Here is a 17696-nt window from a genome sequence, read left to right as displayed (position 1 = left end):
GATATATATTCTACTGTGCAATCTACAGTTTAATGACTTGCTTTATGATATCCTATAATCTTTTGTAGGTTTTATTTTGTAAAAAGGCATCTGGCTTAGACATTGTTAATTGAGCAGTTAAAATGTTCTAGGCAGACAATGTAAAAACTTTTAATCACAGCTATTGTTTTCAGCTAAAGCCTTGAATTATGGCTGTCATAAACTACCTTGTGAAAGAAGTGTTTCAGATTCCTGCTTCTTCAGCTCTGCCTTGCTGTCTTAAATTTGTTTTGATTTTTATCTGGAAACTTTTTTTTTCTCCCCCGCCTTAGGTTTTACATTTGCGCAGACCTCTCCTTTTGCTCGGGGTAATGTGTTCAGTGAACCCCTGTCTCCACAACAACTTAAGCGACAAGAGTCATACAAGAACTTCCTTCGTCTACAGGTGAATGTGTGCACCAATTGTCACCTTAAATAACTGAAAAAAAAATAATAGAGGGGTAAACAGGCAAAGTAAATCATCAGATTCTGCTGAGCAAAGACTTCATTCAGGCATAGCCAATTCTGTACGCAAGATGTGTGGTAGGAACTGTTTGCTATTGAGTCTCTTTGGTTTTGCCTTACAATACCTATAAAAGTGAGGCTCTTAATAGTTGGCTTCACTAACTTAGATTGTCATTTTTCCTAATATGACTCTCTAAATATAGTTTGGAGCTCTCAAACTGTGCATACAGTGGAAGTTTACATACATAAATATATAAAGAAAGAAAAACATTTGACCTTGGCTGTCAGCATGCTACAAATGCATGTTTGTCAGAGTGAAATAGTGATCACTGAGACAATAATGAAGTGTGATTGTTGTTCTACCAGTTCCTGTCTTCTGTCCATAAAAGATTGCATATACTTTTATGGTATAAAAATTAAATATTAATTTAATTAAATGTCAACATCAAGGAAATCCTAGATAATTTAAGAGTAGAAATGTCATACAGTAGTTTGATTTGAATCTCCTTAAAAAGAAAAGATTGAGTCCTTTTCCATGTACAGTGCTGCCAAAAAGAATAAAGAATAGGCAAACCTTTGGCTTCAGGAAGTCAGTACTGTGTCTATAAATATAATTGTGTAAATGAAAAAGATACTTGCTATGTCTTTTTTTTGTTTGTTTGTTTGGGTTTCCTTCTTCCATTATTTATTCCATTAAAAAAGTGTTATTCCAGCATATCCAGAGGAGAGTAAGTGTTAAGGAATATTCAGGTTTTACTAGTTGCACTTAAAATTAGTGTTCACCATCCCTGGGGGTGTTCAAGGAAAGGTTGGACCTGGTGCTTAGCGACATGGTTTAGTGGGTGACATTGGTGGTAGGGGAATGGTTGGACCAGGTGATCTTGGAGGTCTTTTCCAACCTTAATGATTCTATGATTCCATAGCGGTTACAGTATATAAGAAAAAAAATGGCCAAAAAAAAAAGGATAGAATATTGTCTCATTTAAAATGAATTCTGAAGATGAATTGTAAGACTGGCCTTAGAATTCTTTCAGTTGATCCTTACAGTCTTGGATTGCACAAGTAGGGGTTCCAAATTCTGTAGAAAATCGTGGTGGTAAACATTGTTTATCGGATTTTTGCTGTCTATTGACAGCTGAATACTTCTTCATTTTCTAGATTGAAGAGAAGAGACGTAGGGAAGAAGCAGAGCGAGAAAAACTTAGAATGGAAGAAGAAAAAGAAGAAAAACGACTGGCTGAACAGAGAATGAGAATTCAAAAAGCATATGAAGATGAACAAGAAGAGAAAAGAAGAAAAGAGGAGGAGGTGTAATATTTTGATCCCTTGACTTTTTTTCACCCTAAAGTAACCCTTTGTAATATTTGCCCTCTAGATTAGGTAAACTGAGAAGTGTACTGTGAAATTGTTTTTGTTTTTAAAATGGTCTATGTTAGCCAGAGGAGAGGTAGAATATTGTCAGTATTAACTAGCATATTCTTCACTCTTTATGGTATGCTACCAACTTTAAATACTGTTAAGTCTTTTAAGGAAAATTGCAGTTTTGTAATTGACAGTGGTGATCTCCTATTTAAAGGAAATTAAATAGGCCCATAAAAAGCTTTATCAAATCAATGAAATAAAAACAAACACTTTTTTCATTAGTCCCTTACATCTAGCTCTCATGCAATTATTTGCATTCTTAATGTAGCTTATTTCAGAAAGAATTATTATTTTTTTTTGAATTGACCAGGATGTATCTTTGAGATAACAATACTACTTGTTTTGGAAGAATCCCAAGGAAGTCTAATGAGTACTTTTCATGGAGGTAAACTTGTGATTTAATTCTAACTGAAAAGCTTTATTTACCAGGTTTGGAAAATTGAAATAATTTACATAATTCAGAGTCTCATAAATAACTGTAAGACAAGGACAGGGGGCCATCAGAGCAGGAAAAATCTTTCATTATGCTGCATAGTGCTGAAAGATCAGTTCAGGACATAGGACTTAAGAATTTCTAAGACAGAAATTCTAGATTCTTTTCTCTAGTATGTGCAATTTAGTTGGATGAGTCTTCTGGATAAATAGAGCAGGACTAGCATAGTGTAGGAAGCTAACTGCTATCGTTTTTCACAGACACAAGACTAAAACTGTGACTGGATGATAACTTTTCTCTGTGGGCACTACTATCGTGTAGCACATGTTTTGGAAACGACTCCTATGGTTTAGCTTCAACTGGGGACACAAACTGGTGTTTATTGAAGTTATTAGAAATTCTGTTATATGTTTGCTGGGCCAGGACTGCAGATGTTTAATATTTGCATAACATGGTTTTTAATTTGAATGTTTGAAGTCAGCTTAATGAAATAGGCTTTTCATTTCAAGCTAACCACTTTGGTGCGTAGCTTTAACTTCTCAAAGAAAAACAAAGCAAAACTTTAAAAATGCTGTCTTTCTAATGTACTTATAATGTTTCTATTACAGCGAAGATTGAAAAATAAAGAAATAATTCGATTAGATGAAGAGAGACAAAAAGAGGCAGAAAAAAGAAGAAAAGAAAAAGAAGAAAAGCAAGATGAACAACTTAGACTATATCTTGAGAAGGAAAAATTAGCAAAGATGGAAGAGGAAAAGAAGATGGTATGCTTCAGTTACTTTCTAAGATACAAATATTTTTTTCTAACTTTTAAAAATGACTGTTTTAAAGAGAGAGAATGATTTCTTAGACCTCTGCCAGAATTGCTCCCCTGTTAGTCTCCCCAGCTACAGTATACTTAGCACACGTGGAGAACAGCTGATTGAAAAACCAGACATACTACAGTGGCATGTTATCTTGCTGATCAGGTTTACATTAAAAATACAGTAAAACCATGTACATACGAGTCAGCTGCACTCTATATTTGATTTTTAAATCTGCTGTGAAGTTCTGTGGCCTGCTTTTGTTGAGGCCCAAACACAAATTAAAAAGTTACGTAATTTAGAGGACTGGAGGGGACTGTTCATCATCAACAATGATGCTCTTTGTGATTTATTTATTTTCCTTTGACCTGAATGATATACAAGTCCATCACAGAATTTTGACAGACAAAATCTGTGTAAAGTACAGAACTGTTTTTCTTCTATATTTCTACATAACATTTCTCTTAAATGGACAAATACAATGGAAGTGGCTAGAGGAAAAAAAGAAGTATAACTTAATCATAAATGAGTGAAAAAAATGCATCACAAAAAATTAGTATTTTTTTTTCTAGGGAGTAAATGAATTCACATGAAATAAGTTTTGCAATCATTTTATGAGGTTAAAAGTTGAAAGCAAATTAAATACAAAAATATTTCAACACATAAATAAATCATTTTCCTGTCAAATGAAACATATTAACAAAATTCTTCCTGTCCATAATAGTTCTTTAGAATCTATAGGAATGTATTCTATCTTACTTTTCTCCTTGCAGTTCTCAAGGCAGCCATCTCCCATCATTCCTGCTCTTCAGAACAAATCAGGAAGAAAAGAAGAGAGGATTCCATCTGCTGAAAGCCATCTATCTTACTATACACAAGTATGATTTTTCTAGTCAACATATACTTATTTGTGTAAGACAGTGAAGTATATGAAATCCTACCAGGTTTTACCTGTTTGCCAGCTTGTTCACTGGAATGACTAGAGACAGTGTTTATTATTAGCCAGTCTTATAGCTGTGAAGTGTAATGTCCAATTTTATTCAAAACGTAAGAATGTTTTGGGGTGTCTTATTTTAATTTTTTTTTTTTGCATGCACGTTTTCTGTAGAGATGAGCACCTCATTTTTTGAGGAGATGCTGTGTTCAGTTTCCCAAGGGTCTAACAGTCCTTGCTATCGAGCCAATGGAACTGATCATCTCACTCTGTGCTGGTGGGGCCTCACCTCAATTACTATGTACACTTTTGGATACTACGATATAAGAAGGACATAAAACTATAATAGAGCCTCCAAAGGAGGGCAGCAAAGATGGTGAAGGGTGTGGGAGGGCAGTTACTGAGGTCCCTTGGGTTGTTCAGCCCAGAGCAGAGCAGGGACTCAGAAAATAACTTAGCTCAGGCATGAAGTTTAATCTCAATTTCTAGCTGTGCACATTATTTTCTATTTCTGAAGATACAAAAATATAATAAATCCTAATACAATTCACCTTTCTTTTTTTGCATCATAAATGAGTTATAATAGTGGTCCCAAGACCACTCATTTCTTTCACTTTATTTAATCTTTCCTGTGACAATTTTGTTTTTAATTCTTCCTGTGAGGAGTAGAGTAGAATAAATAATTGTGTTATTTGAATGTCAGGCTACGCTTCTGACATTTTATTGAAAACTGTTTTTTAGTGAATATATGTATGAACCGGGCTAAAAGTTTTTTTTAAATTATTTTGCCAGAAAATGATACAGTGCAATTTCAGAAAATGTTAAAAAAGTCTTATTATTTAAAACTATTGTTTTCCCAATATGTTACGAACGTTCTGGAAGAAGGTTGGTTTATTTGTATGTCTTTGCAGCACTTAGTATAGCTGTGTCCAGATCTCTGAGTAGTGTCTTGTAAGTATTATCATAATGACTTGATTTATACTTTTAAAGATCAGATTTAAAAAACAAAACAAAACAACAACAAAAACCCACAAAATAACCCTACGTATTAACAACCTGTAAGGTCACTATTCTTTCTTCCAGTAACTGTGGTAGTTAATATTAATTGGGCGTAACTACATTTTATTTCCTTATTTTATTTCTGTTATAGTTGTTTACTTTGACACATTAACATTTCATATTCATTATGATCACTAGGATCCTCCACAGCCAAGGGTTCCTTCTCCACCTGTCCCTGCTAGAAGAAACCAGTTGCGTGCACTTGGTAGGTATTGCCTTTATTGCAAGTTCACTTTCTGTTACAGTGGAATTGGTCTCAGTTACAAATCTAATTTCTTTCCCTCAAAGGAATTCTTAGGAAGTTTGAATTTTTATGTATGTACTTTCTCTGTGTTAGTTAGTATTATCAGTGTATTGCTATGGTATGTGTGAAGTATTTACACATATATATAATTTTATATATAAAATATTGGAATATATAAATTATATATATAATATATATATAAAATATTGGAATCTTTCAGTCAGGACTGTGGTGACTAGTTCTGTGACAGAAAGTTGCAAAATGGGAGAGTTTTGCATTGGCAGAGTAATTAATTAGACTAACAGTCTGTAGAGTATTTCATTCCTGATTCTTAAATTCTCCTTTCCTTCGTTTATCTGCCAAATTCCTCTTTGCTTTCACTGGTAGTTTTAAAATTCAGACATGCAGGGAGGATCTTCTTTGCTCTCTCTTGATATATTGGTTATATTGGCAAATAGTGGGTAGAAAGCAGTATTTTTTCATCTGATACTGTTTTACAAGTATAAACTAAAACCCAGATAGAATATAACAGTATTTGCGTATTTGTCCTATAAGTGCAGTCAGTACTTGGGTCCACTGTGGGGAGAATATTGCTCTTGCACTGTACAGAAAGAAAAGGGGTTCTCGATACAACTCTTGGAAATTGAATGACAGACCATCTGTGATGAGAGAAATTAGGAAATATGAATTAACGCATGTGTTGGAGGATTTAAGCTAATAAAACTTGCTTTCCTGCTAGGTTCTGGACGTAGGCCAAAGTAAAAGGTAAAAGATGGTCACCAAGATTATTTAGTGTGTTACTTGGAAAACAAGGAATTTGTAGAACTTTTAACTTTTGGAGGAATGCTGTCCTGACTGCAAACAGACAGCTTAGACCCAAAGTAGGTTTAAAAAGTCAGAATGAACACACTAGAAGTAGGTGTTGAAGTCAGAACTTTTTAACAGTTAAGAGACTGCACTAGGCAGATCGATCTCTCTCTTTTAAGCTATCTGGTGGGAGTCAGGAAACAGAAATGGGTTTTATGGGCTGATACCACCTCAGCTCCTGTCTTCTGTCTCTAAGGACTGTACATTTGCTAATAGCAAAATAAGGCTATTTGCTGGCAGTACCCACTTGCCTCATAGCTTTTCCTGTTTGAAATACAGCAAAACATTTCTATTGAAGTTGGGATGCTTTTTCCTTTAGTGGTGATCTGGTCCTTCTGCTGTCTTAAAATACAAGCTCTGCCCTAATTTCTAGTTTACAAAATGCGTGCATTTATATAATCCTTGTTTTAATTAACAATTTATCAGCTTTTTTTCCGCCTCACATTTCTGAGGTAGGCGGAAAAGTGTCTCTAGCACTTTTTAAATTATTGGTGTTAAATTCCAGAGGAAAGAAAGAATGTGATAAATGAGTTATCAGAGATGAGGAAACAGCTTCGTAGTGAAGAGAGGCGGCTGCAGGAACAGTTGCTAAATGTGGCTAGTGATGATGATGTACCAATTACACGGTAAGAATTTCATCGTAATTTTTAAAAGTTAGCTTTTGCACAGTAACTCAAAGCTACTGTATATTAGTAGCTAGTGTTAGTTGGCTAATATACATGAGTGAAATGAAAACATAAGGGCATACATAAACTTGTATCTAAAATTCTCTTCATTTTTCTAATGTATGTCGTTGGTTGTTTTTTTCAAGAATCTTTCTAAATTTTAGTGTAAGAGTGGCTGTACTGGTAACATTGGAAGTTATAATAGTCTTGGAGAATGCTCCAAAAACAGATGTCAAATGTAGGATTTCATTGAATTGCCTTTTTTCCTAGACCATGACTTGTATCTGGAGACTGCATTATCTGATGAATAGCATACTGCTGTGGAAGTACTTATTTCCTTATAGAAAATCCTGCCTCTTTGATTTAAAACTTTTTGGTTTGCTTCCAAAATGTATTAGGTAATCATACCAATTAGTTGGAAAAGACTCATCAGATCAGCAGTCTTAGTTCCATTCCATAAAGTAAGAGGATTTTTTTTTTTTGTTTCAAATAGATTATCCCTTCTTATAACGCAATATACAGTGTCATTATTTTCAAAATTATTTTCCTATTGCAATAGCTTTATTTAAGGAATTATAAATATACTGTATGAATAAAGGATGTAAGTAGTATTAATTTATGTTTTCATGGAATTCGTGAATATTACAGTTTTAAACTATATTTTGTTTTACGCATTTCTCAAGTGGGAAGAGAGAGAAGAATCCAAAAGACATATTTGAAATGGCCAGGCTTCGTCTGCAGGCTCCAGTAAGGCGACCTTCATCAAGGGATGCACAAGATCCCATCAATATACAGAACATCTGGGATTTTAATGAACTTAAATACAAAGGCAGGTAGATCTTCTTGTTGAGGAAGAAAGGTTGTGAAACATCTGTTATTATCTTCCATGCTACCCAGCATTTAAAGACAAAAGCAAAAACCGGCCACTTCACAGCTTCTGCCTGTACACAACACACTCTGTGGACAGCGTTTTGTATGTGTGTGTGTCTCTTTGTGTGGCCATTTCTTCAAGTGTCTGCAGTTTAACTGTTGATATATAGATACTGCACCATGAGATGGTGGCTGTGGCCGGTCACTGCACATCCACCTGACATTTAGTTGATGGGGCAACCTTTCAGAATTTTTTTTATTAGCATTTATAGGCACACAGTATGTGGTCTTCTAAAGAATACATGTAATTTTGATTTAGAAATGTTTTTTTCTTTTTCAAAATAATGGCAAACTTGTATTAAGTTTGGATTTATATAACACCTTGGAAGCTTTGTTAAATTGTTTATTATATGATTCAAGCCAGTCACGTAAAATTTATAGTTAGATTTTTAGAAACTCTCTAAATTTCTAATGCCTTCTAGATTTTGGGGGAAGAAAGTATTACTCTTTTTCTATAAGGGCCTCGTAACTAGATATCACGTCCTGAAATTAAACAAGAGCTCAAGCTTTTTCAAGTGAAGGTATGTTGACCTGCATCTCTTACATCTATCGTAAAGAGTGATATTATAGTGCTTTATAACACTCTGGGAAAGAGTACACCTATCCTTCATTAGTTCTGCTTCTGGAGTTGGGCTACTTCCCTGTCACGTACATGAGGTCCAAAAGAGATTTGGCATTGTGATATAGAATTATCAGTCAGGACATGCACCGAGCTTCCAGTCCTCGCTTCCTGGATACATTATGCGTTTGGTAGTGTGATGTTATTCAAAGTAGAGTGAATTTGATTTTTACTCCCCAACAAAATATGATTCTGTGTAACTTTGTTTCTACTCCGACAGAAAAAAATATTTTTGGTATTGTAGTAAAGTTATAAAATCATTGCTAGGGTGGCTCATCATATTGGTCATTGTCACCATTTAAAAAAAATGTTTCTTTTGGCTTTGTATCTGTATGTGCTTCTTCAAAGATGTTTTTCAGAAGTATTAGTTTAAATCAAAATTTAAATTTCCTATTTTGGTTCTAGATTCTGAAACACGCATAGGCTTGAGACACATGTACCCTGATCCTCCAAAAGATGATCAGACTCTAGAGATTCAACAGCAGGCACTGTTGAGGGAGCAGCAGAAGAAACTTGACAGAATGAGAATGAGGAGAGAAACAGGAGGTAAGGAATGAATGGACCGAGATAATTTCAATGATTTTGTTTATTGTTTTTGTATTTGGTAAGTGTTTAAAAAATGCCAGCTCTAGTTTTATTTCCTTGAGGTTCACTGTCAGCACTGCAATACAAAAGAGTAAAGCAGCAGAATGCTGAAATTCTGGCATAATGTAGAGCATAGAAGTATTGAATGACAAATTTTATTAGTGTGATTCTCTATTTCTCCTTGCTTCCCTGAAAGTAATTTAACTACCGTTTTGTGCTTACTTCAGAAAAATGCAAGAGAAAAGTAGGTTGGTAACTATTTCATAAGGAAAAACGTAGAGGAAAAAAATCTATGATTTGTGTTAAGTGTTAGCAGGTAAGTTGCTTACGGCATTTCTTCAGTTCTCACTGAAGAAGTAGATGGCTTTGAAACTGAATTGGTTAAATTGCAGCCACTGTGGTCTGCTTTGTCTCTTTTTTCTGCTTTTTGTAATGTATTAGATTTCTCTTATTTTCAGTCATGATTTCACTGTTTCATAGTTTCAGAAATCTGTATCCTTAAATAGGTTTTGCTTTAGAAACCACGCGTAAGATGTCATAACGGGCTTGAGGTTCTGGAATTAAATGTTCATTGTCTTGCTTGACAGAAATCATCCTATTATAGTAAAATTTTAACAGCCTAGCGTAGTAAAATATTTTTGTTGTGTGTGACAACAGTAGTGACAAATAAATGTAATGGCCTGTTCTTGCATGCTTTGCTTAACTCCAAATGCAGTGTTCATTCAGATATCTTTTACAGTCACGGAAGAGTAGTATCCCAAGTTATTTTAGATATTCTTTAAAAATAGCATGAGAGTTGCTTCAGCCTTTTCAAAAGTTGTAGTTGCAGCTATACAAATGACACTCAAAACCGAGTTAAGATACAAATTTCTCAGAAAAGGTTCGTCTGTGCATTTCACACTGGCCCTACTAAATTTCTGAAAATGAAATAAGTTCATTTCTGCGGTGAGTTAGCCTTGTTTAGCAGCTAACTCCCACACAGCTGCTTTCCTGCTAGCTTTCTGCCTCACCCTCACCTCCTTGGCAGGATGGGGTGAGGGGGAAAGTAGGGAAAACAGAAAGGAAGAAAGCTTGGTAGTTGCATGAGAGAACAGGGAGATGGCCAACCGGTTATTGTTACAGGCCAAACAGATCTGTCTTGGGGAAAATTAACATAATTTATTGTCAATTCAAATAAATATTTAATTACTGAGGTGGGGCAGCAGGAAGCAAACGATAAACATTAAAAAGCTTTATGGAATACGTAAAATTGTGAAGTGCAAATATGGAAAATATTTAGGAAAGTTGAATGCCTCTTACTATTGGTCATGCTTTGAGGCTTGATGGTGTTGTTGCCAGTTAATACACCCATAGGTGAGAGAGGTTAACAAAATAGACACCAAGATGTAGAAGGTGAGAGTTACTTGAAGGGTGTTTTATTTAGTACCCTGGGAAGCACTGCAAGTTTTCCTGTTTCTTGAACAGACGTTTTGGTGTTCAAGTGATGTGTGTAATACTGCTTAGGTATAACAGAACATCAGTCTCAAATAAGCCCATCTGTAACATCATCTGAGCTGATTACAAGTTCTTTGGTATCACATAACGTCTAAATTGTGTGTATAGGGTTGTCTTCAGTCTTGCCCTTTCTAGGATTGACTGAAATGATGAAAAAGAATTTGCTAGCTTCAGCTGAGAACTGTTCTTGATTTTTTTTATTTTTTCTCCATTCAAGTATTTTTTAATAGGCCAGTCTGAGAAGGCTTCAATCTAATGTTGTCTGGAGAGGAACCTCCACCAGCTAGAAAGCAAATCTGCCTTTCTTTCATTAATTTTAAGGATGAACAGTCATTTTAGACATAAGCTAATGCTAAATGGATAATGCAAGCTTGAATGGTTACAACCTAAACAGGCATTTCCTGCGACAATTTAGATCAGTTACCCAAGCAGCTGATTTTTAAAACTACTTCCCACTGATGCTTATGGAGGATCCTTGAGCAGCCTTTCCTCTCTCTCAATCTCTCTTACTGCTTTACAACATCATTTAACTTTATAGCCTGTCACTGTGTACTGAGCAAGGTAATTAATTAGTTACCATGTTATCTCTGTATTTCCAGTTCATTTTCCTCAGAGACAAGTTCCTCGTCTTCCCCTCACTGAAAATAGATGAGCGGTTTTATTGTCTGATTGGAGGCAGAAAGGAAGATGAATTAAAGCAATATGTGTTTTTGTACCGTGGGTGAGATGCCATATAATAGGCTTTAGTGGCAAAGGCTTGCCTGTTTTCCCACACTGTATGGAAATGTTCTTTACCTTACATGCTTTATATATTATCTTTTTTTTTTCCTCTTTACATAAAAGAAATATTTGGACTGTTAGTGGAACCTGAAAAATTAGTAGTTTTTTATGTCCAAAATCTTTTTAAATGCTTGCTATGCCTCTATAAACAAGGCAGTCTTTTTCAGTCTTCTGGATGACTATTTTTTTGGGGGGACGGGAGAAGAGGCACAGGAGGAGGTTTGACGTAGTTGTGCTGAAGCTCTGGGCTCTGCTTGACTGGAGTGCCTTACCGGCAGTGGGCTGTTGGTCAGTCCGGGAGGAGCGAGAGCCAGCGTGCTGGGGTTTGTGATGCTAGGCAGAGGGTCAGGTGCACACCAGGTAAGTTTGCTAGGCACAGTTGCAAGAAATAGGAAGCGCATTATTAAATATTTTGTTTGAAGATTTTAACTGAAGTTTGTCCTGGTGCCTGGGCTAGTGTGTTGGTTTGATGGCTTAAGCCACGCTACCATCTCACAAATAGAGGTTTTTCTTATTATTCAGACAACACACGGACTTGAACTATCTATAACAATTGTTTACAGCATTGTCGTAAACATAGCACTGAACTAGTTCTTACTGTTGCATTATAGAGAACTTTTTTCAGAAATCAGTACACTTTGGTGGGATTTTAGCATGTAACAAAGCATGATTCTGTCTTCTAAAAGAATTGATTTTCAATAGTAACAAAAGTAGTTATACTTCCTTCTGCTGGAAAATTTGTTTAAAGTCAACAAATCAGGTTTTGAGCAATGTGAGGAGTGGCTGATTTTGTTAGCTGCGAGCCACATTGTTCTGGTGTGAGAAGTGTGCTTGCTGTTCGGGAGAGACCGACAAATCCAGCCCTAACAAGGGCAGGCACGTGCCCAGCATTCTCAGAAATAATATACTACTGAATTCTGTTTGATTTTTCTGATGATACTTAAATTGACATAAGGAAACTGCCATGAACGCTGCATTCAAATGTTTTTAAATGATTCATCAAAATGGACATAATTTTAAAGAAAGCTGTAGTAGTGCATATTGTTTGTGTCTTTTTTGGAAATATTCCAAGTTTTATCAGCATATTATGTGTTGGTATTAACTGTTTTTCTGCCAATATTGCAATTTTGTCCCTTGTCCATATGGTTCTTGACGAAGAAGATGATTCTGCTTCTGGCTGTAACCTACAAACCATGGGACTGGTAAGAATAAAACAGCTTTGTTTTTTTTAATCATATTACTTTGCTTTTTTCAAGTGTGAGCCGTAATTGTTAAATTCTGTGGCTTATGCAGAATTTGGAGGAAAGAATTACAGGCAAGTAACAAGACGACAAGCTTATTTACTTCTCTTCCTTGCTAATACAATGATTAACAGCTTCTTTAAATTTGATGTACAAGTTGTTTATCTTTGTATACAGAGATAGTTTGCTACTCTAACTTTTTATTTAATATTCATCAGTACTCGCTTTGTATTCATGTGATCTTAGATTGCTGCTGGGGGCGTGAATTAGTAGCAAAAGCCAAGCCAGTAGCAGTTGCTGTGAATTTGGATGACTCAAGTGATTCACACAGCAGTAAATAATTAGACCCGGTGTCTCAGATTAGATGTTTATTTTCTGATGTAGTGAGAAGAGCACAATAAAGTGCTATCAGTTTGGAATTTTTCACTAACCCAACTACAGAAGAGCAGAGTTCAGTGGTGTCTCGTGAGATTGTGGGACTGGACAAGATAAAAGACTGTGCAAGAGCCAAGCCATTAGCCTCAAGGATAATACTGTAACCATATACAGAAGTGAAACATTATTTAAATAAAACAAAACCCAAACCTTAATGCATTTTTAAGCTGTAAATTATTACCTGAAATTCTCCTTCAGAGCAATGATTTACCGTAACAATTTTCTCTTGTTCCATTTCCTCTGATAGTTTCCATTACTTTGATTTTGGTGTGATTTTCAACATAAATTTTCCTAGTAGAATTTCTGTAACAAATGGTTGCAACTATGCAATGAGCTGCAGGCCGTGCTCTTAAGTGCTTGTTATTACTATGAAGATATCAGCTATTTTAATGCCAGAGATTGTACGTGGTGGGATTAGTGAAACATAAGGAATCTTTCTGCGTTTTATCAGAAGTTTGTACAAACCTTAGAAGCTGTCTTTAGGTTTGCACCTAGCATCGACTTCTCTGAAACACAAGCAGAGTGACTAGGATGCATTTATTGGTAGGCACGTGGGTTACACAAATCACCACAACAGCGGCCATGTGTAGACGATTTCAGCAACTGATGTTGCTACAGAAAGTCAAAAAACTAATGCTTACAGAGAACTTAACTATATTTTTAAAATGTATTGTTTTATAGCTATAAGGTAAAGCCTTTATAGCCTACAGAGCACTGCATAGCTGCTATTTATTTTGCAGAACTTCAGCAAATGTTAAATTTCTATTATTTATCATTAGGCCTCCAAATGATACGGTGACGTCTGATTTGGCATGTTTTCTGTTTCCCTTTTGTAGTTCAGAAATGACTCTGACGAGTTCTTGAAAAATTCCCTGTTGGAATCCGACAGCGCTTTTATTGGTGAGTTTATAGCTCTCTCTAACCGTAGGATGATGCATGTACAAACACGCCATTTAATATAATGATGTTTCTCTACAATGGTTATTGCTGCTTTAAAAGTTGCAGTGGGTACAGCAATTGTGATTTTTAGTGTTAGAAAATTACAACTCCACATAAAAATGTAGATCTTTATGGGGTTGTACTGCAATAAATTTGTGTAGATCACGCCTAAAATTAATGGTGCTGCTAAGTAGCCTCGCACTACTTCACATCTTTTCATGAGAAAGCATCTTCCTTTATAGTGCTCTGATTGGGATGTTAGCCTTGTTGAGGAACTTTATCTGTTCTGATTTTGTGGGATGTTTTTTGTGGGGTTTTCTGGGTTTTGTTTTTTAAGTAAAAATCAGAAATGAAACAAAAAACCAGTCAGCTCAGGTCTCTAAGTGCTATTTTTCCATTAATAGGTATTACAGTGCCTTGAAATTCTCTTCTGTCTTCTATGGGAAATAATCTTACAAGGTTTTTTATTCTTTGCTGTCGGGGAGATGCAGTGGGTTCCTGCAAAAGCTTTTTAATGAAACCAGATAAGTTTCTATATACTGATGATTACAATCTCTGGATTTCCTTAAGAGCAGGATTTTTCATTTGAAATGTATTTCATGCAGGTGCTGGAGTGCACAATGGAACCCGGCATTAGGAAGGGCCCAGGCTTTCAGACTTTTTCAGTGCATTCGGTACTCTCTTTAGCCTGCATTAGACTCTTCAGACTGGGAAATACTAATTGTTATCTACTGCCCGAACGATGAAAAGGTGTTTAGTGTCCCTTGATACGAGGGTCTGGAATCTGGCGAAATATCCTGTGTCTAATAGTAGCCAGAAGAGGTGCCTGGGGAAGAATATGAAGAGGTCAGGCATGTAGCAGCATTGCAAAGTACTTCAGCTTCCAGTGACTCGTAGCTCAGGGGCTTCCTGAGTCAAATGTGTTTGTAGTTGGTAAGTCACGGTAAGCTGGGTCTTCAGCAGGTTGTCTGCCGTGAATTGGGATCAGCATTTCCGAATCCCTGTGGCTGTTTAACCTCAGCACTATGGTGTGGATGAACTTCCACATCTTTCACTGTGTCTCGCGTGAAGTATCTCCTTTCATCCGCTTTGAAGCTGCCACCTGTGCAACGTGGTGCTCCTTGTTCCTTTATTAGCCGCTTTCACAAAGGTTCATGGATTTTTATAGTCCTCATTCTTATCCCCTTCTCCTCCCTCTCCAGTCGATTTCTGCAACTTAGTGAGGTGACGGAGTTAATGTAGGATACTAGTCACACCTTTTTTTTTTCCCATAAATCTTTTATTGGTGTTAAAAACCATGTTCTGTGGACACTGACAGAAACTTTTTACTCTTTGTGCTATTTGGGTTTTATGAATAGCTGCTGGAAATTTGAATATGAATCTGGTGACTTCCATCCCTGAAATGAAGATAAAAAACTGTCATTATCTGTGGGCTACCTGCTCTGTGGATTGCGGTGCTAACGTTGTCTGGGGGCCCTTTGTGAAGCAATTTTACATGTGGTGGATTTTAATAATGCTTTTCATTTCCTAGGAAAAGCAATAACACTTTTTTTTTTTTTTTTAACATGAGATTAAAATTTAACTCAATTTGGTAATAGATAACAGCATTGCAAATGAATTTGTCTTTCCTACAGTCAGAAATCTCAATCAGGAATAAAGAGGTTTATCATTTTTTTTTTGCATTTTTTTTGTCGCTTGAAACCCTACAATTCGTTAGTGTTAATGCAGTGATTTGAAAGCATGGCTGCACAGCAGAAGGAAAGATGCTTAAAGGACCTAGTAGCATCTTACACTGACAAAGCACTAGGGGGAAAAAAATAAATACTTCTGTAGCTCGTAGTTTGTTTCCGTTGCGATAAATTCACATACCAACTGTGGTACTCTAATAGCACTGTCATGTTATCGTGTAACTCAGATTCTGATAAATGCATTGTTAGCCACATACCCTTCAAAATTATGCTTTGTGCTCTACCTCCGGTGAAACTGGGGGGAGGTAGAAGAGGAGAAGGGACTAAAATCTTTATTTCTAGGAGAAAAAAAAGGTAATATGACCTTTTTTTTTAAATTACCTGTTTTTGTGTCTATGAACTTCCTTGTTATTAGTAGAGATCAAATCTGTTTTTCAAAACATAAGTATTGCGGTTTTTAACCATAAAACGTTAATTTCTAAATTTAAGTTGAAGGTTGTTGAAACTCGTGAATAATGAAATATATTTCATAAAAATTTTATTTTGAAATTGCTAGCCAATGAAAACAAACATTATTTCCATGGTTTTTAATGTCACAACGTCCATTAAAAAATAATAAAACGAATACTGCAGAACTGTTCTTTAGTGTGTGTGCATCTGTATGTACATACATATTCAGCTTTTTTTTGTTAACTTACTGTGTCATACTAGACTAAGAGCCTTCCCAAAACATCGTTTCATTGTCACGCAGAGTAATTGGTGGCAGTGGGTTCTGTATTGTCATTGTCATGCAGGATCCTTCCTTCTTTGGGGAGGCTGTGTTTACTGCGGTACGAGAGGGACTGAGCTAGAACATGGATCCTGCTGACTGCGCCCAGCCAGCAGCAGAGCCACAAACCAGCACTCAAGCAGCAGCTACTGGTGCAGGAGAAAAAAATACCGTTTTGAGCAGTTTGCATTTGAATTAGTTTCCAGAATTAGTAAAGGGAGGGGAAATCAACAAGATAGTGTGAAAGAGGCACATCACCTTTGGCTTCGTTTATATCATAAATATGGATTTAACCCCCACACACCACCGCTGTAATGTGAGATGTGATCAAAAATTTAGGATTTTTTTTTTTGTATGAACAGATTCTAACACTCTATTACATGAAAAAGCCAGGATATGACTAAGTTGTGATTAAGGAACTGATTACATTATCATAAATTCCATGCAACTTACTTACATACATAATTTAGTACACTTGTAAAGCAAATGTATTACTGAAACACTTTGCTGGTTTCATTCCACCCAAACATTCTTGCCATCTGATTATATCTTTCTCTGCTGTCAATTCGCCTCGTGTTCCCTCTTGTACTCACTTGAGCACTCATTGTTTCCATGAAAGGTCTAGGTATAAACAAGATACGGTGAAGTGAGGCGCTGGATTTGTGAAATGCCTGGTCTCTACGGAAGCTATTCCTTGCCTTTGCTTGAAGTTCATCCCTTGCTGCTGTTGTGATACCTTGGTCTTTTTTGTGCCTCTGGGTAGCACTGGTGCCATGCAAGAAGTCCTTGTTAAATATGTTCCTCTGATACCTGTGGTTAGGCCAAGCACAATATACTGACCTGTTTCAAAGCATAAACGGGTTTGAACACCGTGTAGAATTTTGATCTCTTTGAAAATGATTTCACCTGTCTTTTTGCAGGTGCTAATGGAGAAACATTTCCAGCCTTAGGAGAAGTTAATTTATCATCACAGCCTCCACCTTCTGCGAGGGAGAGGAGACGACTAAAGAAGAAAGCACTGGAGCGCACTGTAAGTATGATGACCAGATGGACTTAAATATGAAGGTAGAGCACAAATCTAACCTTGTCAGACAGCTCCTGTGGTTCCTTAGTGGCTGGATGATATGGGTACAGAGGGTGTACATGTATAGCTAGCTGCCCTTTAAAAAAGTGCATTATTGTGGTTTAACCTGGCAGGTAGCTGAGCACCACACAGCCATTGACTTCCCCCCCCGGGTGGGATGGAGGAGAGAATCGTAAAAGGTGAGAGTGTGAGAACTCGTGGGTTGCTGTAAGGACAGTTTAA

The 17696-nt window shown here is 36.3% G+C and overlaps 1 protein-coding gene across 5 annotated transcripts in view; it reads left to right on the top strand.

Annotated features, from left to right (window-relative positions):
* The window catches only part of CSPP1 (centrosome and spindle pole associated protein 1), a 60509-nt gene that overhangs the window by 39488 nt on the left and 3325 nt on the right, over nucleotides 1–17696 (top strand). For all 5 annotated transcript variants that reach the window (XM_083824159.1, XM_083824155.1, XM_083824158.1 and 2 more), the window contains 11 exons: nucleotides 312–424; nucleotides 1642–1791; nucleotides 2947–3102; nucleotides 3915–4019; nucleotides 5273–5339; nucleotides 6751–6871; nucleotides 7594–7739; nucleotides 8865–9005; nucleotides 12477–12520; nucleotides 13831–13894; nucleotides 17311–17420. In XM_083824159.1, the coding sequence (XP_083680285.1) occupies nucleotides 312–424; nucleotides 1642–1791; nucleotides 2947–3102; nucleotides 3915–4019; nucleotides 5273–5339; nucleotides 6751–6871; nucleotides 7594–7739; nucleotides 8865–9005; nucleotides 12477–12520; nucleotides 13831–13894; nucleotides 17311–17420 (1217 nt within the window). The remainder of the gene's footprint in view (nucleotides 1–311; nucleotides 425–1641; nucleotides 1792–2946; nucleotides 3103–3914; nucleotides 4020–5272; nucleotides 5340–6750; nucleotides 6872–7593; nucleotides 7740–8864; nucleotides 9006–12476; nucleotides 12521–13830; nucleotides 13895–17310; nucleotides 17421–17696) is intronic.

Source organism: Anser anser, assembly GCF_964211835.1.
Source record: "Anser anser genome assembly, chromosome: 2".
In the NCBI taxonomy this organism is placed as follows: domain Eukaryota; kingdom Metazoa; phylum Chordata; class Aves; order Anseriformes; family Anatidae; genus Anser; species Anser anser.
The sequence above is the reverse complement of the archived record's forward strand: the minus strand, read 5'-3'. Positions and strand labels throughout refer to the sequence as shown.